At 45.2% G+C, this 25,003-nt stretch overlaps 6 protein-coding genes across 6 annotated transcripts; 3 read left to right on the plus strand and 3 right to left on the minus strand.

Moving 5' to 3' along the window:
* Positions 1-1,167: 1,167 nt before the first annotated feature.
* On the minus strand, positions 1,168-2,721 carry AOL_s00097g449 (uncharacterized protein; the record flags this gene model as incomplete). Its single annotated transcript, XM_011126282.1, has 2 exons — positions 1,168-2,280; positions 2,344-2,721. 2 exons carry the CDS (start codon positions 2,719-2,721, stop codon positions 1,168-1,170), a joined length of 1,491 nt encoding a protein of 496 aa, XP_011124584.1.
* Positions 2,722-4,257: 1,536 nt separating this feature from the next.
* On the minus strand, positions 4,258-7,589 carry AOL_s00097g450 (uncharacterized protein; the record flags this gene model as incomplete). Its single annotated transcript, XM_011126283.1, has 8 exons — positions 4,258-4,856; positions 4,915-5,051; positions 5,105-5,195; positions 5,258-5,406; positions 5,466-5,744; positions 5,794-6,461; positions 6,516-7,327; positions 7,391-7,589. 8 exons carry the CDS (start codon positions 7,587-7,589, stop codon positions 4,258-4,260), a joined length of 2,934 nt encoding a protein of 977 aa, XP_011124585.1.
* A 514-nt stretch (positions 7,590-8,103) lies between these two features.
* On the minus strand, positions 8,104-11,109 carry AOL_s00097g451 (uncharacterized protein; the record flags this gene model as incomplete). The annotated part of the gene is made up of 5 exons (XM_011126284.1): positions 8,104-9,188; positions 9,248-10,100; positions 10,174-10,399; positions 10,475-11,006; positions 11,070-11,109. The coding sequence occupies 5 exons, from the start codon at positions 11,107-11,109 to the stop codon at positions 8,104-8,106; spliced, it is 2,736 nt and encodes a 911-aa protein (XP_011124586.1).
* Positions 11,110-11,494: 385 nt separating this feature from the next.
* On the plus strand, positions 11,495-14,364 carry AOL_s00097g452 (uncharacterized protein; the record flags this gene model as incomplete). The annotated part of the gene is made up of 3 exons (XM_011126285.1): positions 11,495-11,844; positions 11,898-13,579; positions 13,634-14,364. 3 exons carry the CDS (start codon positions 11,495-11,497, stop codon positions 14,362-14,364), a joined length of 2,763 nt encoding a protein of 920 aa, XP_011124587.1.
* An 806-nt stretch (positions 14,365-15,170) lies between these two features.
* On the plus strand, positions 15,171-15,943 carry AOL_s00097g453 (uncharacterized protein; the record flags this gene model as incomplete). Its single annotated transcript, XM_011126286.1, has 2 exons — positions 15,171-15,303; positions 15,684-15,943. The coding sequence occupies 2 exons, from the start codon at positions 15,171-15,173 to the stop codon at positions 15,941-15,943; spliced, it is 393 nt and encodes a 130-aa protein (XP_011124588.1).
* Positions 15,944-21,398: 5,455 nt separating this feature from the next.
* On the plus strand, positions 21,399-24,463 carry AOL_s00097g454 (uncharacterized protein; the record flags this gene model as incomplete). The annotated part of the gene is made up of 4 exons (XM_011126287.1): positions 21,399-21,497; positions 21,650-23,404; positions 23,454-24,299; positions 24,362-24,463. 4 exons carry the CDS (start codon positions 21,399-21,401, stop codon positions 24,461-24,463), a joined length of 2,802 nt encoding a protein of 933 aa, XP_011124589.1.
* Between the last annotated feature and the right edge of the window lie 540 nt (positions 24,464-25,003).

Raw genomic sequence — 25,003 nt, forward strand, 5'->3', positions numbered from 1 at the left:
GATGGTAGATGGATGAAGTCGTATCTAAATGAATCAATAATCTAGATTACATACATCTTCAAATTATTCCTAATATATAGTATCAATAATAAGTAAAATCTTCGAAACTGTACGCTCACGGAAATAGATAGCGACATCGTGGCTGCTTTGAATCCAAGGTATAGTACTAACATCCTAACAAGGCTGTAACTAATCGCCCCCGATTCAGTCAAAAAATTAAGGTTAATGATGCCGTGTTGACTATGTGGTACTATTTTCCTCACCAAATGCAAAAGGAACCTCGGCACATTTAAACTGGCCAAGTTCAAGGTAGTCCGGGGAATTCAAGGCAGTTACTTCATATCATGTAATAGTGTAAGCTTGGCCAGTAAGAGGTCGCTTACCCTGCAGGCTGGCCGTCAGCACGTATGTATATAATACCTTTCCAAGCAGTATTCCTGCCCATGCCATGGACACCAATTTGTCTTCCGAGCTTCTGAAAAAAAGAGCCGCTTCTATTTATAGTTAAGCTTACCCGAAGCCTTGTTTGCAACAACTGCAGGTTTTCTTTTCAGCTCGTTCAGCCCTCAGAACACGAGAATTTTTTGGATCTGCCGGTTATTTGTTTTTTTTTTTTTTTCCTTGGTAAACCGTGCGTCTGCAATTTCACTATCTTATATCAAAGGTATTTCAAATGATTATCATTAATCCCTGAAAAAGGAATTTTCATGACTTGCTTGCTATTATGGATTTGAGGAGAGGAAAGCAGAATTTCAAGCCATTTGGTATGACAGCGCCGTTAGCTAAATTGTAAAAAAGGGCAAGGCACGAAAACACATAGTAAGGGAAAAAAAGGACATGACCCATAGATATAGAAAAATGAAAGCCCGTATAGTAGTAAAAGAAAAGAAGGAAGGAAAGTAAGAAAAAGAAAAAAAGGAGAAACCCAGCAAAACCCCCCAAGGAATGTATTTCTTGAGTCTAAGATATAAAACTACACAATGATGAATAATGATAAAAAAATATATATCTGGGACCCGCTTACACACTAAACACTATGATAATGCCCGCTTTTTTGTTAAAAACCTTGGTGAGAGAAAAATAGGTGTAGGTATATTTCCCTTTTTTTAGGGGGGGGATGTTTTTTAAGTCAACCTAACTCCTTAAGTACCCATATCATCGATGGCTTTAAGCAGCAGAAGTGGCGCTGGTAACTGGTGAAGTGACTGTGGAAGCTGGCTCGGCTCCACCATTACCAAGATTTAGAGGTCTAAAGAGGCTAGTGTTGGCATAGTCGATGCTAGGATAGTTGGAAGTGACTCGAGAAGTGACTGGGATGGAAGTAGTAATTGGGGCTGGGAAGGTTTGGGGAGTCTCGAGGGAGGCGATAGAAACACCGCTGACAGGACGGAAATTTTCTGTAGCTTCGTTGTCAATCGAGTTATAGTTGGCGCCATAGACGCTGGTTCCGAAAGTGTAGGTTGTGGTAGGTGGAGGCAAGGTTTTTCGCTCTGTGAGAGAAACGATCTCAATACCACTGACAGGACGGAAGAGATTGGGGTCGCTATAGTCCGCGGGATAGGAGGTAGGGCGGCCAGTTCCAGATGGCGGGGGAGCAGTGCCACGCGAGGTGCCTTCAGCAGGACGAATCGTGGTGTTTGGACCAGCGGTTTCAGCTGATGGTGGACGGCTGGTGTTTGGTCCCGCACGTTGGGTATATGTACCAGTGCCTGGGCCGACACGGAAGAAGTCCGGGTCGTCGTAGTTGATGCTTGGGTAGCCGCTCCCACGAGTCCAAGTGTATGGACCACCTTGACTTGGTGCTGCCCCAGTGTTACCATTGGGGGTTGGGGCTGGGGTCGGGACTGGGGTCGGGTTAGGGTTAGGAGCTTGTTGGTTGCCAGCGCCGCTAGAATAAGGTCTAAAGAGGTTTGGATCATTGTAGTCAATGGATGGGTATCCCCGATTACCGGTTGCGGTGACGGTTAGGCCACCACCATTGGTTGGAGTATATGTGGCAGCACCATATGTACCACCAGCGGCAGTGTTAGTACATTGTTTGGCGTATGGAGCGACGTATGGTGGAGATCCAGTTGTTGTCCATTGGGCACCAATCATGTTAGCTTGAGTGGTTGCTCCGGCTTCGACATAAACCTCAGTGAAGATGGTATAGTATGTAACCTCAGCGCCGCCGACAGTGCTAACGCCTGGCCTCAATCCAACGAGGGTAGTAGCCGTGCATGAGGCACATGCGATATCTGATGCGTACCCAACCCATCCGGTAGTCTGCGGCTCCGAACACTGATATTTGAAGGTATATTAGTGGCTGATATAGAAACCGCGGGTAGATCGTTAGATACTCACAGTAACTGTGGTTGGCATGTAGGCATAGATTGTCGGAGGGCAACCAGGTGGTCCTGAATACATTCCGTACTCCGAATAGTACATAGTTCTAGTTGCGTATTCCGTCTCCCACGATGTTGTAAGGCCTTGTTCCGTACATTGCGGCTGGGGAGGCCTATTACCCTCGGGCTCTGGTCGAGGATTTGGTGGAGGGTTTGGTTGAGGCTCAGTCAAAGGTCTAGTTGTATATATTGGCCCTGTGTTTGTCCACCCAGGTGGGTATACGGTTTGTGTAATCGTCACAACATCTGGGCAGGAAAAAACTGTCGTGATGTATGCAGGTATTGCCCTGGCGGAGTGCAATAGACCAGCACCTGCTAATATGTATCTCGACTTCATATTGAATTGAGCCTTGTGGTGCTTGTTCAGCACACTGAGCTGAAGAACGAGTGGGATATATTTTTTGTTGTTGGAATCGTTATGTGCGGCCTTTCATCCAAGCAAGGAACCTCCAGTGGTATCAAGTAACAGAAAGCAGTGAAGAAAACCCAATGAACCCGAAAACCCCGGATTCGCAAAACAAAAAGGAAACTCGTCAAAAGATATGTCGGAAATGGTTGAGGGAGGAGTAGTGTCGTTAAAAGAGGGAATGAGTTCAGAAGCCTTCGTAAGGTCCACCTGGGCTGAAGGTAGTATAAGAACTAAAACCCTAGCAAAGAGCAGCTACTAGTAAGGCTGAGAGAAGTATCAGCAAAGTAAGCTGCTTCAGCCCCACTGTAAGGATTGACGGTCAAAAATTGGAAGACCTTGTGCAGATTGATCAGGGTAGCTCCTCCATGAGCTAAGAAAAGCCCATGGATCGAAAGAGGAAGGGAAGTCGTCTCAGCCTCCATTAATTTTTGTATGAGCGTATGGTGATCCAGCGTACCAAGCTCCACACATAAAAAATTCAAATCTCAAATCATTGTGTGTCGGCGGAGGGCTGTGAGGGAGGAGCTTTGCTCCCCACCAGGGCCAGCTAGCTTGGTGACAGGGATCTCGAGCTACCGAATGCAGCCTACAGTCCAGCGAGGATGAGGATTTGATATGGAGGGAATGATTTGTGTTTCCAGCGATAAGTTTAGAAACCGTCGCCCGCTAAGAGAGCTTCAGCCGCAAAAGAGTGCAGGGGTCTTGGTGGGTTCGGCCCAGGGCGACTTCTTGGCCCTGAACCAAAATCTGACACGACCGTAAGACTTATCGATTATCTGCACCAGGTAACATATTTCTGTTAACACAAATACAGGTATATTCTCCCATGCTCGTATTAGTACGAAAACCCTATCCGAGGGTATGAGTATTGGTACAATCCCACATCAAAACGAGGGCTCAATCTCGAGAAATCTTGAGAACTTCCATTGTTAAGATCTCGAGTCGATCTTGGGCACAACTATGGTTGCCACTGCTGCTTGCTTCTCGTAATTTGGAGGGATCAAATGCAAATGCATCTTCAAAAAGATAGCCGTTTGACCGCCAAGCTTTCACTGTGTCGAGCATCAGCCGCACTGCCTGCTCCAGATGTGGTTAGTAATATCCTGCGAATCTCAAATATATGTCTAGGCGAGGGAGCTGTTCTGTCAGACGCACAGCTTGGCAGGTTCAGCTTTTCTTGGGAAGTCAGTCAGACTATTTCAATAACGTTAAAAACTCCAGCGATGGATTTCTATGCATGTTTCTTATTTGGTGTAAAGAACCCGGCATGATGCTGACGAGAATACGGAAGAAAAGGCTTGGTATAAAGGATTTTTGTATCAGCTTTCATTCGATGCAGCGGACCTGAAATCATTTTGACAATCAGAACAAAAAAACCACACGCAACACCAAAAAGAATTCTAGATGCTCCAAACGCTTGGCATGATGAAAGATCGCTGTAAGCAGGGTAGTCTAGTACAATGTCTATGCCCAAACCCACCGACGGATAGAATACCCAACTTGTTCGAATAGTCCGGTACTCTTCTTTGCCTCCTGAACACTAACAATGTCCTTTTTCTCGATAAATGGTGTCACCAAATCTTCACCCGTGCTACCATCCGAAACAGACCCGCTCTCCGAGGAACCGTTGAGCTGGGAATTCACAACTTTACAGGCTCTCTCTATTTCGCTGCATATGCTTAGAATTAGGCCCTCTTCATCGGATTCAGCAGATTTACGAAGTGGGCTCGGAAGACGAATCGATGATTTGATGGAAGAATCTGCAGGTATTGCCTTAAATGCGAGGAAGCGTTCATGAGTAGGGTCAGACTCAGGTTTCTTTTTTTCCTTTGGTGGAGCTTCCACATCGTCAGGTTTTTTTGTGTCACCTTGACCCTCGGCATCAGGCGGTGGTACAGCTGCCTCAGCCGCTATATCACCGTTCTGGCGAGACACATTGGAGGTAAGAGACCGGGTGTTTATCCGTAAGATGTCGTCTTTCCCGGGTTCGTATCTTATAACAAGCCCAACATTCTGTTTTTCATTCACTTGCGCAGACGTCAGAGTTGAGGTAATGTAGGCACCTAGAGATTATATCAGCTCTCTCATTTGGAACGGAAATAGAACCAGGTAAGCTCATACCATATTGCAGCCCCTTAACGTTCTCAAGAGATATCCGCTCGAAAGCAGAGACCTTGTCCATCGAAAAGTCGAACTTGCAAAAGTAGAGCGCCGCATCAGTTAGAAGTAGAACAATCTCTTTGAATGGAAAGGTCCGCCTATAGCTTCGTTAGTTTACGAAGGAACATTCGCTCAAGAATCAATCACATACAATGTGTTCTCCTCGCCAGGGGTTCGTAGGGTCCACCCTCCGATCATTTCTTCGTTACTGTCTGCAATAACTAAACGGCAGCTCGTTTCAACTACCAGCAAGTTAGTTTTACTTAGTGGGATAAATTTTCCTGGCAATAGGCTAGTTACTTACTCGCGTTCTGTCGGACCTTCGAGACACTAACAGCTGGATCGCCGCTCATCATTTTTGCTTCGAATTCGACAAAGATTTGCGCTGAGACATTCCCGAGCAGGTAATCAATAGCGGCTTGAGTAAAGAAATCGCCAATTATGTTATTCCAACTATGATAGGTCCATTAACTGGAGGGTCGATTGGAATTGGGACCTGGGGAGATACTCACAACCGCGTTAGTGTTAAGCCGAAGTCCGCAAGGGCTCCGGATATGTTGCGCTTCTTTGTGCGGGTAAAATCTCCTTTGAGTGCTGCGGTGGAGGAGTATTGTTTTGACACAGCGTCGCCATTGTCAGCCCACAGGAGATTCATGAAGTTCAGTGATGTCTCGAGTTTTGTGGGGTCGATGTTGAGTCTCGTAAGCTGAATCTCAATCGCCCTTCTTGCAAAGTTACTCATCACGACATTGGTTCGATCGAGACAATCCATACAATTCGTCCGTATGATACTATCAAAATATTAGCTTCAGCCAATCTAGAATAAGTTTTTAACCTTACCCTGCCTGTGATCTTTCAATTTTGTCATCTTTCTCCTCGGTCCAGCCAAACTCCTCAACTACATCTCCAACCCGATCCAATAACAGATTAACATTCTCAAATTTCATCCCTCGGCATTCAGAATGAAAATCGAACCATTCGAACTTTATCTTCGGGTCGTCGAGCTCTGTTGCACATTTCTCGTACATATTGCCTACTATCGCTTCAAACCCATGCCTCTCGACTAGATTGACTGCCTGGATTTCCCCGTAGCGGTCTTTCATTCTCTTAAAGTGTGTCTGGAAAGCGGATTTATTCGCGGGTTCGCTATGCATCAGGATTGGTTTCGGCTTCAAAGCGTACGGTGATTGCTGGAAGAACAGAGGGATGCTCCCTCTAATCTGAACAAAAGAATACTCGGCATTTTTGTCTATATCGCTGAGAAGCTGTTCCGTTTCGACGCAATTCGCAACATAACCATGTTCGTCTACTCCACGGCGCAGATATCTTAAACCGGCTCTATTGATGCTGCGGCGACTTAGGAGGGTAAGTAGAAAGTTTCGGGAGTATCCCTCTTTATTGGGGATTTGGAAGTGTTGCTGGGCAACGAAACCCTGCATCAAAGGTAAAGCGAAATGGTGCTGCCCGGATTCAATAAAAGGCTCTAGGAGGTGGCGGTTCCAAAAAAACTGTAGAAGGTTAGTCTAGGAATATATATATATATGGGTGCTGGCCCAATGTACCTCAGTGTCTACGTTCTTGTGTAAGGGGACTTCGCTACTGGTCGCTGAGGTTTGCTTGGATATCGAACGGGTAATATCGTAGTCGTATGAAAAGTAAAATGAGCGCGATGCCGATAGTAAGAGCTTTGTGGTTCGTAGGAGCTTTGGGGTCAGGCTATTTGCGACCCCTTCGATGACTTCGCTATCGACTGGTTCCTCTATCGGTTGGTCCGGATCAGTTGGAGCATCTGCCCCAGTGCTGTCCCCGGTCAAAGTCCTCTCTCCCTGTGATTCTTGAGCTTGTTCATCCAGAGCCGGAGAAATAGCTTTCTCAGCCGCTTCTGAATCTGGAGACCCTGTACGGGACCTCATCTTGCGCATCGGAAAACTCTCGCCGCCAATCTCGCCTTTCCCGCTTAGTCCTTGCAAACGATTTCTATCGACCTGCCACCCTCTCTTTGAGAACCAGCGTTCTGCAAATCGTCCGTAGACACCCTTCTTGCCGATCACATCTTCTGCGATGGATGAAGATAGTGTTCTATGATGATTGGGCCTTCGAGGCGGGTCGTCGGATACGTCATCGTCGCTCGAAAGAATAGACTCCCCGTCGTAGTCGTCGTCGGAATCTATATCTTCTATACCGGCATTACTAGAACTTCGCTTTACTGCCTTCGCCTTTACTCGCAAGATTGCTGCCTCGGCCTCAGACTTTGAATGAAGTGGAATCAATGCAATATCGGAAATAACGAATATTTGGCGACCCTTAACTTCTGCTACTTGTGATCTCTTGGTAATTGCGATAAGCCATGAGCCAGATGGCACGGACAATAAACCTGCGCCATTAATATTAATTGGTATTCACGACTTGCAATTACAAAACAGAGATTCAAGCCAACCTGCTATTCCCACAGCTTCAAATGAGTTGCCCGAAGCTACTGCCTGCGAAACTGGTGTTTCATCTGTCGAAGCATTTACAGCGCCGGTCTTGTAAGATATTTTGGTCGGCCCTTGGCCCCGAGATCGAGGACCAGTAGGGAGCAATAGTAGACCGTCAACAGCAGCAAGAATTAGTATTTTGCGAACGAGCCCCGGCATTGTGTTGAAGCTGCAAGCTGGGCGAAGGTTAGATGTTGAATCGGGTGAGGTGCAAATATGAGGTACTGTAAGTACGGCGTAAGTTTTCGGGTCCTCTTGGTGTGAGAAAGATATCAGACGATTGTATGGATGTCCCCACTATGGCATCCCCAAAAGTCCGTATCGGCTATCCTGAATTGGTCTCATTCGCACTTCTCTCAAGCTGTTATTCTCAGCGCTATATATAATTCGGGCAGTCGGGCTCCATCAAGTCCAAGAGCTCTCATGACGTACAATGCATGTAGCCATCCTATGTTTTGGTTGGCTGATATCACCACACTAGCAACACTTCAAGATGTACTGATACTTGCGTACGCAAAAGACTGAAGAAAGCTTGAAAGACCTCGGGCTTTATGCGCTAATCTTTGCGCGTTTCACCTATGTACAGCTTAAATTATAAAGCATCTATGGTAATATTTACAAGTTTTGCGGTTTGACACGAAATTGGTCCGCAGAATTGTACAATTGTGCAGTTTCACCCAGATCCAGCCGTATTATCCTCCACGGTCTTGGACTTTAGTTTCGATCGCTTTTTCATCTTGTTCCAACCAGGACTCAACCAAGGAGGGACGGCACATTGCCCAACAAAGCTTGGAAATCCATTTTTTGCCTCCTCAAGAAATTTCTTGTCGGTGATTGCAAGTGGCGGTGGATCTACTTTCGCCTTGATGAGTTTCCTCAATACTTCAATAAAGCCATCTCTTTCCCCGCCAAGAGGTGAACTAATCTTAATTCGCTGGCCCGTAGGGACATGCAGCAAGTAATTTGAAAGCCGGTTTAACTTCTTATAAAGATCTTCATCTTCAAGGTTGTTGTAATCAATGTCGATGGGGATTTTCGGCTTCGTCTTCCGTTTCGCAATCCTTTCTCTGTATTCTAAAGGCTGGCTATCCACGTACTCTTTTTCACGGAACCTTTTAATCCTTGATCGCTTGTTGATTGCAGCGTACAATGCAACTTGGAGCACATGTTCCGGGCGTAGTGCACTCGTCCATTTTAGCTCCCATAATCTTGCATAATCGAACAAGTCAACTCGCCCTATGACCGATGCATGATTGTTCCCGGCTGTAATATCAGTAAATTTGTGACCAATGAATACCTCGTAGCATGCCTCTTCACCAATTTGTGTCGATAGTATGTTGAATGAAGCTTCAGAGTGTTCTGTTGTAAACCAGGTGTACTTTTCCAACGGGATTGATAAAACCTTGTATATGTAACCGGATGTTAGCATGTTAGAGACGTTGGCCATAAACAGGATATCCGATATCTGGAGTTTTTGTTCTTTTAGGCGATCATTTATGTCTAACATGTGGTTTATGTATTTCGGTTTCGACTTGGAGAGCAAGTCCAGTGGTTTTTGAGATTTATCCAAACTATCAATAACATCAGTAATCAGCTTGCACGTTCCTCGCTGCTCGTATTCAAATATCGCTGGTACAGCTGTTCCAGTGATGTCTGCCACAGCCTCCCAATCACCAGGTGCGACTTCAACATGTGGATCTGGTCGAACTCTGTAGTCATTTGGCTCCCGAACCATCTCTAACCCGAGTTCTTTAAAACCTGTTAAAAGACCTCTTAGTGCTCCGACTACTAATTTATGAGGTAGGGTGCAGACATACAAGCGGATATAATCATCTCAGGTATGTTTCTCGTTAAATCAGTAACTTTCCATCGAACCTTCGGCATCTTTATTCGTTCAATTTCTTTCTCTGTTCGATGGGGTTTGACTCTAGAGTTCGGGCCTGGGGGTCGATAGCAATACTTTGACAATGTCTTCCGATCTATGAAAGGGAGGTAGTCATCTTCGTAATGATGAATTAAAATTAAGTGCTTCTTTGCTCGTGTGGCAGCGACATATTGTACATTCCCGACATGTACCAATGTTGTAGGATGTCGGTCATAGAAGTCATAGTAGGAACTAGAGAAATTGAAGAGTATGGCAGCTTCTCTTTCGATTCCTTTTGCTTGGTGGTAAGAAGCAAAGATAAGTTTTCCCGCGCTAACTTTTTCCGATATACTATCATCGTCGTCTGTGGGTATATGAAGACGGACTTCGGGCATCTCCAAAGCGATGAGATTGGCGAGGTCACGAATAGGATTTCTCGCGGATCTTAAAGATGGTGCCATGATTAAAATCTCTTCTGGAGGAAGCTTTTCTTCCTCTAACAAACGTTTAAGCTCTTTTAGTGGCGCATCGCTGTATGCATCGCACACCACGTATCTTGGGAGAGGGTCATCAGGGTTGTCCTTAACAGCTTCAATCTGTGGTTTGGAGCCTCTCAGAAGCTGTCGGTTTATGAAACGAATGATTTGGCTTGTCATTCTAAAGGAAACCATTTGATTAATTTCTACCCACGTTCGTTCATGAGCTTTGCCGTTTTCAAGATATTGGCCAGTGAATAGGTCCCGACAATGTGTTAGGAACCGCTTATCTGCGTTGTTGAATTGATAAATTTCCTTGATAGCGCGAATCTAGTCAGAACTTCCTATACGTGGCGATTTGAATGTGCATTTTTATGTGGGCCATGAGTTATTCCTTTCATACCTGCCTGGGATCACCGAGAAGCATTAATTGAGGTGAGTTGGTCCCGGTTTTGGCGCAATCTCGCAATAGCTTCAGTACGAAGTTGTATATGATCGGATTCATGTCTTGTTGCTCGTCGAGAACCAGGACATCAAATTCAGGGAGTGGGTGAGTTGGTTGCATATCTTCTTCAACTATTCGTTTCAATCCCTGGTCCGTGTCTGCTTCTGGTGTATAATATCGATATCTATGCAAGAGAAGAGATTCTGTAAGAAAAACTCGTCTCATGATCAGTTGAAAGAAATGGATAGGGAAGCCATACGCTAGACCGTGGTAATTATCTATTGTCAAATTTCTAAGGTCCAAAGACTCGGATCTCGCGATTGTCTCTGCCCTTAATCTTCGGTTATAGAGAAGAGCAAGAAACTTTTTTCCAAGATGAGAAGCCATCTGTAGCAAAGTTGTAGTTTTCCCGCTACCAGCACATGCATTTATTAGGATGTTTTGCTTGCCAGCTACCAAAATCTGCCTTGCTTGTTCCTGCTGCTTTGAAAGTGGCGGAAGAAGGACTTTCCTTGTCCCTGTGGATGCATCTTTCGTTTCCTGTAGTGGTTTCGGGGCATCCGGACCTTTAACTATGAAATCGTCATAATCTTCTTCTTCTAAGTCGCGATTATTCTCTTGATTTGGTGGCCTTGAAGATGATGTCAATGGCCGACCCTCGAGCAGCCGGTCTTTGGCATATACGCCCAGCCTTCTTGCAACATACTTGGGTCCAAAGCGAGACCTTAACCTAAGATCATGGCTTATAGCGAAATTGAAGCCATATCGCAGGGAATGGAGAGATGAGATCCCTACTAGCAGTTATTAACCTCCTTCTAAAGAAGTATATTGTAATTTTACTACGAAGAACTTACGTATCTGACCTTGACGAATGAAGGAGGATGCATATGCCATAATGCAACATCACGTGAGTTGGTGTTGTATGTCTTTCTGGACGCGTCGAAGGGCAGTTATATGCCCTCGGTATCACCCGTGTCGACGGTCTATGTCAATAAAGTTTGTAGACAAGTTGAAATATGAGAATAATGTACAAAACTCTAGGATCTCGAAGAAATTTGACAAGTGAGGCGAAATCGAGTGTTTGCAGGCAGTATGGCAACCTTCGATTAGCTGCTGAGTCAGCAGTATTCTTCGATGTGGTGTAAATGATTAGCTTGGCAATGACCAAACAACACGTCTTCCTATGTAGGTCCTCGCGTCTTCCCAAATGCCCCCTCCACAACTATACTAACATTTGTTTAAGAATCACCTAAACTTAACAGTGACAAGCATATACAGGATGTACCGCAAGAAGTTCATACCACCGCTTCTAAAAAGGCCTCCAACAGCTCCAACGACTGATAATACCAATTCAGAACCTTCAAAAAAGAGGATTAAACTAGAGCCACTAAGCAGTAGCCAAAAGAGTGCTGATTTAGATGGTGGGCGATCGTCGCAGAGCTCTAATGGGGCTCGAAAAATGCTGCCTTCGTCTAGGATAACAGCTGGCCCTGGGTCTCGATTCAATCCTCCAACAATCATACGCAAACCTTTGATCCCAGTATCAAATCCTCCTGGGGTGGCTGAAAAAGCGGGACCGATATCGGTTTCTGACAATGGAAATGGCAGATATTACTTTAATGTTTTATGGTGAGTGTTTTGTTATTATATCGAGGCTGTTCCATTTGCTGATTATATTGTAGGCGCAAATTTCAGGCGCGGAAACACAAAACGTGGGATGGAGATGGTGTACTGGCCATTGTAAATGGGAATGCTACTTTGCAGGATGTAAACGGACGGGATATTGCTACTGGCAGGGTCTCAAAAACACCGGTAGAAGGAGACGTTATTAGCCTAGGCGGGAAAGAGGTTGAAATCGACTCGATCCTGCCGAAGTCCGACTTCATGGCTGGTAAGCCATTCTTAAAATCCAAAGGGAAACAAACGGATGCAGAACCAACTATCCCTACGACCGAACTCTATGCCAGGAGTACTTTCAAACCTCCACTATTGTCTGGAACTACGGTTACGAAGATAAATCCCCAAAAGCCGGTGGCGAGGTTCGATCCGAGCGCCGAAGGGGCATTAGTTATGAAACGACTAGAAATTTCTTCAAAAAATAAGACAGTAGTTGATGTTGTCGTGGATCCTATCATATCTCGGCACCTCCGTCCTCACCAGCGCGAAGGTGTTTCATTTCTTTACGAAGCAGTTATGGGGATGCGGCCATATGAAGGTCGGGGTGCAATTTTGGCTGACGAAATGGGCCTTGGGAAGACTCTACAGACGATTGCTCTTCTATGGACGCTTCTGAAGCAAAACCCCATTTACAACCAAGGTCCAGTTGTTAAGAAAGCTATGATTGTCTGCCCTGTCTCTTTAATCAACAACTGGCGGCGAGAGTTCAAAAAATGGTTAGGAAACGAGCGGATCCACGTTTTCGTAGCAGACGGGAAGAGCAACGTTAGAGACTTCACACATGGCCCAGTATACAACGTGATGATCGTTGGCTATGAAAGGCTACGAAGTATCCAAGACAAACTTAAGCAGTGTCAAGTTGATATAATTATCGCTGACGAAGGGCACCGGCTCAAAACAGCAGAGAACAAATCTGCGCAAGCCATTCGATCTCTAGCGACGCCACGGAGAGTTGTTCTCAGTGGAACACCCTTGCAAAACGACCTTCGAGAATTCTTTGTCATGGCTGACTTCGTGAACCCTGGGATTCTGGAAAACTACAGTACTTTTAAAAAACAGTTCGAGAATCCTATAGTCAAAAGCCAGCAACCCGAGGCTTTAAAGGCGGATAAAGAACTTGGGAATGCCCGAAAAGCTTCACTCGCAGAATTAATGAATAAGTTTGTACTTCGGAGAACTGCAAAAATCTTGACGAAATACCTCCCGCCGAAGACAGATGTAGTTTTGTTTTGTCGGCCAACGAAGCAGCAACTCGAACTATATCAAGCCATCATTAATACCTCTGTTGCAAAGCGACAAATGGGAAGCATGGATACTGCGTTACAACTTATCACACTACTCAAGAAAGTGTGCAATTCAACTTCGCTTCTCAAGCCGAAGGGCAAAGAAGATGACGAGGCCAAATTGTCGAACTCAATTCTTGAGGAAGCGAAGGTAGCAGGATCAGCTCTTGTCAATAGCAATAGCTCTGGCAAGTTAAAGGTTCTGGAAAAATTGCTAGTGACGCTTAAGGAAACAACCCAAGAAAAAGTAGTGCTAGTTTCGAACTACACATCGACGTTAGATATCCTCGAGAGAATGCTTAACTCAAAGGGATTTCATCATTTGAGGCTCGATGGCAAGACACCAACAAATAAACGACAGGACCTTGTCGACAAATTTAATCGTGTTAGCTCTGATGTCGCTTGTAAGTATCCCTGTTTACGTCCCTCGCCTACTGCTAGCTAATCATTTATTCCAGTCGCCTTCCTTTTATCATCCAAAAGCGGCGGAGCGGGCCTTAATCTCATTGGTGCATCACGTTTATTCCTTTTCGACTCGGACTGGAACCCTGCAACAGATCTTCAAGCTATGGCGCGAGTCCACAGAGACGGGCAAAAGTCTCATGTATACATCTATCGTATGATAACTACCGGGTGCATTGACGAAAAAATATACCAAAGGCAAATCACAAAACAGGGTCTTGCGGATTCGGTGATGGACCAGAAGGCTGGAGGGTCCAACTTCACATCAGCTGAACTAAAGGATCTGTTCGGGCTTGATACTGAAACAACATGTAACACCCACGACTTGCTGGGGTGCGAATGTGGGGAGATCGGCGAGCCCCCTAGTGAGGATATTGAAAACGACGAAGAGGATGAAAAAGACGAACCGATTCAAATGACCGGATGGACAAGGGCGTCAGCTGTAGATATGGACAAGCAGGAGGAAGCTTATAGGAAAGCAACTTCAAAAGCGAGGCAGAGGATGAAGGCACTGCTTGAGTTCTCGCATATCAACCCTGACAAAATTCCTAAGAGCGAGACTCGTGTTTCTTCGTCCAAACAACCGGTAGGGAGCGAGGAAGATGGTGATGGCGAAGAAGAGGAAGGGGAGGAACAACTGCCTATTGTTGAAGACGAAATCCTCAAGAGGGTGCTTGACGAGAACCCGAAAGCGATTTCATTCATATTTACCAAGAATTCAATATAGGAATGAGCGCATGTACAACGGGCAGCGACTTATACCGCAACTTGCTTCTGGAGGACTCCCTCTGTTGTTAGTTGCAATCTCCTGCCCTAGACTTTACTAGGTACCTCGTATCCTCGAATCTGTTTCTGCCACAAATGGGCAGCCAGATAGCCCAGTAGCTCATGTTATCTTTCTGGCCTGGAATTGGAACCTTACTGTCGAAGGAAGCAAGCAGCTACAAATGCCAAGACCGAATTTGTGTTGATGTCGTCTTCTGGTGTTTGTTTCTTTTTGATTGCCCCCAAATAGGACTAGCCTTTGGATTAGGGCACAATTTTCCAGGCCCTTGTCAAACCACAATTGAATTTCAATTTTGATCTTTTCAACATTTAGCGAAGCTTCTTTTCCATCCTCAATTCACGACATCACGATACCTGCCAGCAACTACTACGGTCTACCACCTCTCCAAAATCCTCCCTCACGTATAAGGTACGGAAACATCTACAACCACGCTCTCTTCATGAGGCGGATCAAAACGAGTGGACAATATTTTTAGTCAGGGTCGAGTCTTGGTCTGATCAGGGAAGAGCCCAACTCTTCTCTGATACCGCAAGACGGCCTCTTGAACCTTTCTTCGATGTTGATGATTGGCATCTCGATCAAATTTTCTATTGATGGGATGCCCTTCGACACGTAAAGGCACTCATGATGGTTTTGCTTTGGAAGTGAAAAAAAAATGAAAAAATGGGAATGATCCTGAAACTAACATGCGATCCCGGATAGCTTTTGCTTTTGACTTTCACGTCTTCTAAACTCCTACCGCCAAAATGGTTAAGACCTCGGTTCTCAACGACTGCTTGAAGTCGATCAACAATGCCGAAAAGGCCGGAAAGCGTCAGGTCATGATCCGACCTGCTTCCAAGGTCATCGTCAAGTTCTTGTCCGTCATGCAGAAGCATGGTAAGCTCGACCCCTCTTAAATTCCGCTCATGATTCTATAACGTATCAAAACTGCAATCGCGTTTGAACAAGGAATCCCCCCCAAATCTCCCCGAGATGATAACTAGACGATTGGCCCTCTTGTAATGCCTCCACGGCCCTTGTCCTTTAAGTTCTCGGAATATCAATCTGAGAGTCGCCTTTTTCTTTCCTTTTCCTCGCATTTGTAAGAAGGCGAGGTTTTTTGGTGGGGAAAGGTAGCTCTCTTCGGGAATCCTTCTTACACGTTGTCTTGTTTTTTTCCATATTTGACATCGTTTATTTTCTTGAACATTCATTTCCAAGCAGTTCGCTCTTCGAGTTTGCAAGACCATTTGATACTGATATGGTCATAAAAACAGGATACATCGGTGAATTCGAGGAAGTCGATGACCACCGCTCCGGCAAGATCGTCATCCAGCTTAACGGCCGTCTCAACAAGTGCGGTGTCATCTCCCCCCGCTACAACGTCCGCATCGGTGACTTCGAGAAGTGGGTTGTCAACCTGTTGCCATCCCGTCAGTTCGGTTTCATCGTCCTCACCACCTCCGCCGGTATCATGGACCACGAGGAGGCCAGGAGAAAACACGTTGCCGGAAAGGTCTTGGGATTCTTCTATTAAACGTCTGCTTAATACCCTGTTTTCCTTTACCTTTCCTTTCTCGATGAGATGAGCAATATTTCTGTGCTCCATTTCTTTCATAGTATATAATTTTTCTTCAAAAGTCATGACGAATAATAAATGAAGGATTTGCATACTGTGACGATGGGAAGTGCTCTAGTTGTCACAGGTGTCATCACTATTGCATGGCTCTTTTCACTTGCGTAGGCGTGATCCTAAGATCCTTTGAGAGAAAAGAATAGGATGAAACCCCACCAAACAGAATCACCTAGGTAATTGTGATACGATCAGTCAACATGATCTATTTCGCATAATAATCCGAGTCCATCTTGCACAGCATAAAGGCATCAAACCGCCTGGAGAACGAGGCGTTCGCATTCCAGCGTCTGCTGCTATCCGTTGGCAATCAAGACTAGCTCGCCCCACACCTCAATGCAAACAGACCCGGCAAGATTTGCCTCGAACCAAAGCAACACAACTTTGACCCAAAAATACAACATCGGTATCTTACTGCTGCTGCTGCATTAGCTGCATCACGCAGTCGTTTTAATGCAATAATCTCGAGATGGTGGTAGATAATGGCGAAAGATATTGATACGAATTGACTTTGATTCGTTGGATACGTGTCTCAGTGTCCTTAGAACAATTCAAGGCGTGCAGTAAGCTAATGCCATGCAGTGCTTGGGTCCGTTATCACCTCTTTCTGTGTAACATGTAGTTTGCGCGATTACATGCAGCCTTGAGTTGGCTCGTATTTTTTCAATTTTCAAATTTTTTTACAGAGGGGAGGCTTCGCCAAGAATTGGGTTTATGCACCGTCCCATGGTAGTTTCCCTAGTAGATGCCTGAATTTGGAGATTGTGTCTGGGCTTGTGATCATAAATTAAATTCTAGACAGGATATAAGCATTTAATGCACATGGGTTTGCGTGTTTGCGTAATCAGGCATTATTAAGTCCACGGAGCCAATCATATTATATTCGTAGTCTTGTAATGTCGAAAATCCTTTGTCATGGAAGTTATCCTCGATCCATAGAGCCAAAAGATTGTTAACTTGCTATATATTTTCATGCATATGTATGCGCGAACCCAATAAGCTAGTCTGGTGGAGCTTCATGTGCAACTGGCCCGATTCAGTATGATTTGCTGTACATGTATCTACTCGAATTTCAAGGAGTACCATGGATCTAGAATTCGTTGGGTTCCACAGATTTCTTTTATCTACGGTTAATATATATAATCATAATACCGTTGTATTAATATATTCCAATATGCGTACTGCGCCTGACTGGTTGATATTACCTAGGTAGTTATTCCGATAATCGGCCATGGTTAATCGGAGTTAGCAGAGTTTTAAAATTCATTTGATTAGATAAAAAGCTTTGATTCCTTTTATCAAAAATTATATTACCACCCGCGAAGAAATTGATATTATAGTACGCAAACTTGCAATTGAGTATGCTCTATATATATAGTATGCCGAGGATGCGTAAATACAAAGAAACCATCCGTACATACTAGGTATCCTAAACGATCTAACAGCTTAGAATGAGGATGTGAATGGTAAACTCGAAATGAAGCCAGCCGGAAAGATCCGGAAGTAGAAAGCACCAAGGAAAAGAAACGTGGCAAAAGCGGGAACTGTTGTAGTAGGACAAAGGCGGTGTATAGTATGCACAGAAACTTTATTTCGATATCATACATTTATTTACGTACTTTTCTAGAGGTGGAGATACTAATAGCGTTTTTTTATTTAGAGATTCTCAACCGAAAACTCATTATTTCAATTCAGTGCGGTTTCAGTGGGCTATGGATATTAAATCTATCGCGCGCATGGATAATAGATGTATCAAAAAATTTAAAATTACTTCTTCATGATAGTATCAATTTAAACTCTAAAATGCCAAATCGATCCTACAATTCTTTGGTGCTAGCTAGTGGTTGTGATACATACCCTCATGGTTCTATGGCTTGATACTTAGGCGTGATACAGTCTGCTGTGTACCCCGACCAAGCCGAACATTACCTCAGTCTCATTCTCAGGCCTAATGGCACTTTAACGTGGGAGTACTATGGCTCGTAATATTCTACAAGCCGGCAGGAAGCCACGGTTTCCCTGCAGCCGCTGGTACCATTCGCTACCTGCCGTCGTAGGACGGCCACCTTGACATCTTGAAAAAGGGAAATTCCCAGCTGCTGGACTCATAAAACGATAGTAGCGAGATCCCGCAGTCGGTGATGACACAGATACACAAATACGAATTTCAACTGCACAAAGCCGCCACCCGGGAGAGGTGTATACATTTTTTTTTTTAGAAAAAAGAAGACGGTCTTATATTTAAATTTGCTAGAATCGTGAATAAATTATCCTATCGAAAAGATGAAATGCAGTCGAATTCTCAACGTTCTAGAACTCGTAGAATTCTGGAAGTGGGCCCGTAGACACTCGATTGTATATGTATACAGTCTAAAACTTATGTGCACCTTCGTTAAACCACAATACTTTCAGAAGCGAGATTCATATATGTGATATCGATCTTGAATGAATACTCGAAGGTTCAGGGGTATGCTCCTCTTGATCTTGGTGTGCTCTTTTCTTGACGTATCTATACAAACGAATATATAAATACCTACTTCGTAGGAGGCTCTTTCCAGAGACCTTGATGTTGGATCGAAGAATATCATGCATTCATACCCTACCGCTAACTTGAAAACTACGTACACCAATCGCGAGGATACGACCACATGTTAGATTCAACTTGTCATTGATGCACCAGAATTATACTTTGGAAGTTTTTTCCTTCTGCTTCTCCCGAAATGAAGTCCGATGCTTCTGACCGCATTGAGCAGGTCCCAGTTATTGTCAACATGTTCCCAACTGCTGGCCGGATTGATTTCTCGAGCTCACGATGGAATGTCGCTATGCTCCGCGATCCAAGCATATTCAATGCAGTTCTTTCACATTTTTTTAATGAAGTAACAATATACGACATGGAGGCTTTAGTCACCCCCCGAAGCCGGCATTGACCTTGGAGATCGAATGCTGCAGTTGATTAGCTGGAGCTCGCTGGAGCTACAACTTCGCAAATGCAACACGATTTGTATGCAGATGCACCAGTGAACGGGGCTTGTGAGACTTTGTTCATCGTATCAATCAATATCATCGAATAGTATGGAGATAAGAGTACTCGGACTATAGCTACGGTAGTAGAAGCCAAAGCGGATCTTGAGCTCGTTAGCTGGTTCGATACCAATGGTATGTGCGCAGAATCACCAATAGTCTCGGTATCCTCGCATTACTAATTAACATTATCCAGGCAATAGCTGACCAGCTGGTGCTCATAAAGGCGACATAGCCCTGCTGAGGCTAGCTATTTCCTTCTACAGTTATTATTCTTGGATAGCTAGCAGATTTATTCAGAGGCTTCGGCTTGCAAAGGTCACTCCACTTTATCCCAGGTTTGAAATACCACCCGAACGCGACCGACTGGGTGCAGAAGCTACACGACCCAAGGTGTCTCCAATATATAACCCCGGAATTTCGAGTTCAAACTCTCGCGATTCTGTTTATTCCGACACTGCTCCCTGAAATAATCTTCGTTCTACGGATCTTAATCGGAGTATCTATATACCAGTCAAAGGAGCCCAGAAAAGTCCAAGGGCAAGGATTAAGGGTACGCATCGTGGCCAATATCGACTCCGAGCAGCGGGTACCTGCACCCTGTGAATGCCGGAAATCAATTCCTAGACTATCTACACCCTCGATTTTCGATATCCTGATTGAGAGAAGATTACAATTTAGCATTGTATTGTACCTCTTTTTGAAAGGCTATTAGCGGAACCCAAGCGAGAACCTGAAGGGTGGTATGAGTTTGACCCTCCCTGATTTTCGATCGGATGACTTCTCCAGTCCCATACCTATCACATTTTATTTCGGCCTGTGACAAGCATAGTAATATCATTTAACTAACTTCCAAGCAGGCGTCAGGCTTACGGCAGAAGGATTCGATCCTAACACTTGTATGGGTTCCTGCAGGAAACAGTTTCGAGACCTGGCCTTACTGAAAGCCCATAGTGTTCGCTTTCAGACTGCAATAAAAACATTTTAAGGACCTGGACCAAATCTGGAACATCAAACTGATCTGACTGTTCATAGACAGCAGTTTTAACCGTGGTCAGAATCGCTAACCCGCATGGGGACAGGGGTGGAAAAAGGCAGCAAGTTCTGATACTGGAACAATTATCACCTGTCTACCTTATAGTTCCACGGTTTCATGCCTCAGATCCCATATGCTCAGACACAGTTTGCTCACAGCATACAAAGGAGGAGCAGCAGATAGATATCGATCGATACGGGAGTGGAACATTCTCAGTCCAAGGCGTGCTGGCCTCGGTCCATCATCGCGGACCCCACTGTGGTACATTTAAGCTCGAGCGGGTCGGCGTGCGTTGCATGAGCGTCCAGCTCGATACTTTTTCCAGATTCAGCTAGCGCAGCTTAAGTAATTAAACTGGTACAGGCGATCGCTATTATTGTCGTTTAAGTACGTTATCAGTGCAAAAGAGTGTGGTGGAGAAGACCTGGGTGAGGAGGAGTGGGGCAAGAAAACGGCTTTCCCCTCCCCCGAATGCCTTGTTTGCTTTATGCTGACTTCTGCCACTGACCAGCGACGAAACAAAAAATTTTGCCTGAAAAACTCTGTGCTTCCTTCCCAAGTATCTTTGTTTTAAAATTTAATCTACCTTAACCCCAAAAAAAAAGAAAGAAAGAGGGAAGGAAGAAATACAGAGAGGAAGAAACTGGCTCGTGCGTGGTTGAGAAAAAACTTAGGTACTTCCTAGCCTTGAAATACTTATATAAGTCCCATTGTATGAGAGTCTTTTTCGGTGGTAGACAGACTGGCTGGAGCTTTTACCACAACAAATCCTGCGGGTATTGTAGTGTCGCCCACACAAAATAGCGTAGCGTTACTCTACACCACCTACACCTACACCTACACTTACACCCACACCCAGACTTACTTACTTACATCCACCCATCCATCCACCTGCCTGCTCTCATCTTCCATCTCGTCTTTTGACTTCCTCCCACTGCTCCTTCTCTTCATATTTTGCTGTTGGTCAGTGCAGAGTATCGTCCGTCACCATTCTACCGCTCCTTCCCTCCCCTCTTTCCCTTCGCCGTGGGCTGGGCTTCCCCCCCAGCTGCGTACCCAGTCCGCAGCATAAACCTGTCTGAAGCTAGAAGGGCTGCAGGTTCTAGCCACAACCTCTCATCGGCTGTAGCTTGACAGCTGAAGCTCCCGCTTATCTTATCTAAGGAAAAAAGAGCTGCAACAAGCTTAGCCATAGAAAAACGGTTCTCAAGATTACAACACCGTTCCTTTAAACAACATCAACTAAGTCACCTATTTCGTCCTTACTCCCGGTTGCATTGTCCTACGTTCCTTTCCACCATGCAGTGGCAACCACAGGAAGAGCCGCTACGGCAGCTTGTCGGATATCTGGTGGACAGTATTGGGGCAGATGCCGAAAGAAGAAAAAGAGCTGGAGAGGTACGAGAAAAATTTATAACCATCATCATTTGAAATCTTGTCCAAAATCCCATAAGGAGACTGGCTGGAGGGTCATGTTCGACTTTTTTTTCTGTCGTGGATACTCTTATCTAACGGAAATTGCCTCCATTGGCCTGTCCCGACTTTTATAGATGCTCCAACAAGCTAAGAGGTCACCGGACATCTGCAACTATCTGTGCTACATTCTCATCAACCCCAACCCGCCTCAAAATGACCAACCATCAGAGTACATCGGTGCCCGATCGGCGGGAGGCATATTCCTCAAGAACCATCTAAAAGACGCTTGGGTTCACATGTCGCCAGACGCTCAGGGCTATGTCAAGCAATCAACCGTTCAAGGACTTGGGGACCAGACTCCCCAAATCAGATCCCTAACTGGTTCGCTCATAGCTGAGATTCTTCGAAGCGCTGGGCTCCTCCAATGGCCGGAGATTCTAGCCACCTTAATAGGGTTGATTGACGGGAAAGATGTCCCAATGCCGGCCCGAGAGGGTGCCATGAGCTGTCTTCACAAGATCTGTGAAGATGATAGGAAAACCCTCGATACTAATTATAACGGGGAACGCCCTCTCAGCTTCCTTATCCCTAAGCTACTCACATACGCATCTGCCGGGTCTGACAAAATCCGAGCACTTGCACTCGCATCAATCAACATTTTCATTCCTGGCAAGCCACAGGCCATTGTCGAGAACATTGATGACCTTCTTACTGTGCTTACCCAGCTCGCCCAAGATCCATCTGACGATGTTCGAAAGGCTGTCTGTCGCTCGTTGGTTCAGATTGTCGATATTCGACCGGATAAGATAAGACCGAATCTCGGTGGCATCATTGACTATATGGTTGCTCAACAGAACCGCAGAGACGACGAAGACCTTGCCTTAGAAGCCGCCGAATTTTGGCTTACCCTTGGAGAACATGACGTTCTCCAAAATGATATCGGACCTTACCTACCCAAAATCATCCCCACCTTACTCTCTAGTATGGTTTATAGCGAAGAAGACATGTTGATGCTTAGTGGTCAGGGCGATGATGATGAACTTGAGGACAAGGCCGAGGACCTTCAACCAGTTTTTGCCAAAAGCAAGGCCCGAACCATCAATGGTGAAATACCAGAGGGTTCTGAGAGCCGCGCCAACCAGAATAAAATGGGAGATGATGATGATGACTTGAGTGAGGGCGAGATCGAAGACGATGATTTCCTTGGGGGTGGCAACCCCGAAGAGAAATGGAATCTGCGTAAGTGCTCGGCTGCCGCTCTCGATGTTCTCGCCAATGTCTACCACGACACCATCTTCCAAATCATCCTCCCATATCTTCAAAAGAATCTCGAGCATCCTCAATGGCAATTCCGGGAAGCAGCCGTGTTATCATTAGGTGCTGTAGCAGATGGCTGTTGGGATACTGTCACTCCACATCTTCCTAAGTTGATCCCATTCCTAATCGGCCTTCTCAACGACTCGGAGCCACTTGTTCGTCAAATCACTTGTTGGACTCTCGGGAGGTACTCGAAATGGGCAGCTTCGCCAACAGATCCTATGATCCGCCAAAGGTACTTTGTGCCAATGATGGACGGTCTTTTGAAGAAAATGCTTGACAGGAACAAGCGTGTACAAGAAGCAGGAGCATCCGCATTTGCTTTCCTAGAAGAGCAAGCTCAAAAGGAGTTGGCACCATATCTAGAGCCCATTCTCAGAGTCTTCATGATTGCTTTCGGGAAGTACAAAGACAGAAATATGTACATTCTCTATGACTGTATCCAGACACTTGCCGAACACGTCGGTCATGCAATTGCAGAGCGTCCAGCTGTGGATATGCTTATGCCGACCCTGATCGAGAGGTATCACAAAGTCCAGGACGACCAACGGGAGCTGTTCCCATTACTCGAGGTAATACGCCATTCATAGTTCCATTTGGTATCCGCTAACATGGCTTTAGTGTCTTAGTTTTGTCGCTCAAGCGATGGGCCCTGAGTTCCAGCCTTATTCTCAGCACATCTTCTTCCGTTGCCTCCACCTCATTCATCGAAATCTGGAACAAGGAGTCCAATATCTTCAAAATCCGGATTTGGAAGAACCTAACAAGGATTATTTGATTACTTCTCTTGACCTTCTTAGCGCTATTATTCAAGCTCTTCATTCTCAATCGCTAACCCTCGTTCATGCCGCGAAGCCGAGTTTCTTCCAAATGCTTACTCTTTGCCTCAGCGATTCAAATAATGAGGTGAAGCAGTCAGCATACGCACTTTTAGGAGACTGTTCAATCTACGTGTTTAGCGAGCTAGACCCGGTCCTCCCTCAGGTCATGGGCCTTCTGATTGAAGAGCTTGATCTCTCTAAAATCGATGTAGACGATGAACCCGACACCGCCTATAGCGTAATAAATAACGCTTGTTGGTCTTGCGGCGAGATCTCTCTACAAAAGGCCCGACAGGGCGGAGCCGGAATGGCGCCGTATGTGGATCGACTCTTTACTAGGCTCCTTGCAGTCGTCCAGACTCCCGACATTCCTGCCAGTCTCACGGAAAACGCGGCAATTGCTCTTGGTCGACTTGGACTCGGATGCCACGACGAGCTAGCCCCGCATCTTGCCACCTTCGCTGAACCTTTCCTTCATACATTGGCAAGAGTTCAGGAAACCGATGAGAAGGATACTGCCTTTTGTGGGCTTGCAATGATCACTATTACCAACCCACAAGCTCTTGAGGATTGTGTGGATGTACTCTTCGGGTCTATCGCTAAATACGTTAATGCCTCTAAGCAGTTACACATGCTATTCCAACAAGTAAGAACCACACAATCTAACTAACCCCTAAACCCTCTGGAAGACTAACAATTATACCGTAGGTTATCGATAAGTACAAAGAAATCATTGCGGACTGGCAAAGTTTTTTCACCAAACTACCCCTCAAAACACAGGAGAAGCTCCGCGCAACATACGTGGTTTAGGATGCCTCTGTGGGCCAGCCGCACTACACTCCTTCCTGGGCTAATAGATCAAACGAGAATTCGATTTCTGCCCAGTACGCCTTTTCTTATCACTAATTGTTAGGCCATTATAACCTCAGCTTCGTCAAACCGAGTCTACTCCCGATTTATTTGATAGCCCCAATATTGAGGCAACTCCCTTGGCTTATTCTTCTCTTCTGTCCTCCAACTTTATTTAACCATTCCTTTATTTCCTTTTACTTAAAACGTGTTGTACGATAAAAAGTCCTGAAAGAAAGACAGAAAGATATTAACTGACATAGCGAATTTGATGAGGAAAAGAAAAAAACTTTTTTGTATCGGTGTGCATACGTGGGGAAAAAATAATGGGATTTTTATACGGCAACAGCAAGATACTCCTTTTCTGTTATTACTGTCCTTCTATTCTTTACACGTCTTTGATGTTGTTTTTCCATTCTCTTTGTTACGACCTCACTTTTTTTTTTTTGCCTTTTTTTGTTCATGATAGACGGGGAAAAATAACTTGAATCGCATGATACC

The sequence above is a fragment of the Orbilia oligospora genome (assembly GCF_000225545.1).
Source record: "Orbilia oligospora ATCC 24927 unplaced genomic scaffold scaffold00097, whole genome shotgun sequence".
Lineage (NCBI taxonomy): Eukaryota > Fungi > Ascomycota > Orbiliomycetes > Orbiliales > Orbiliaceae > Orbilia > Orbilia oligospora.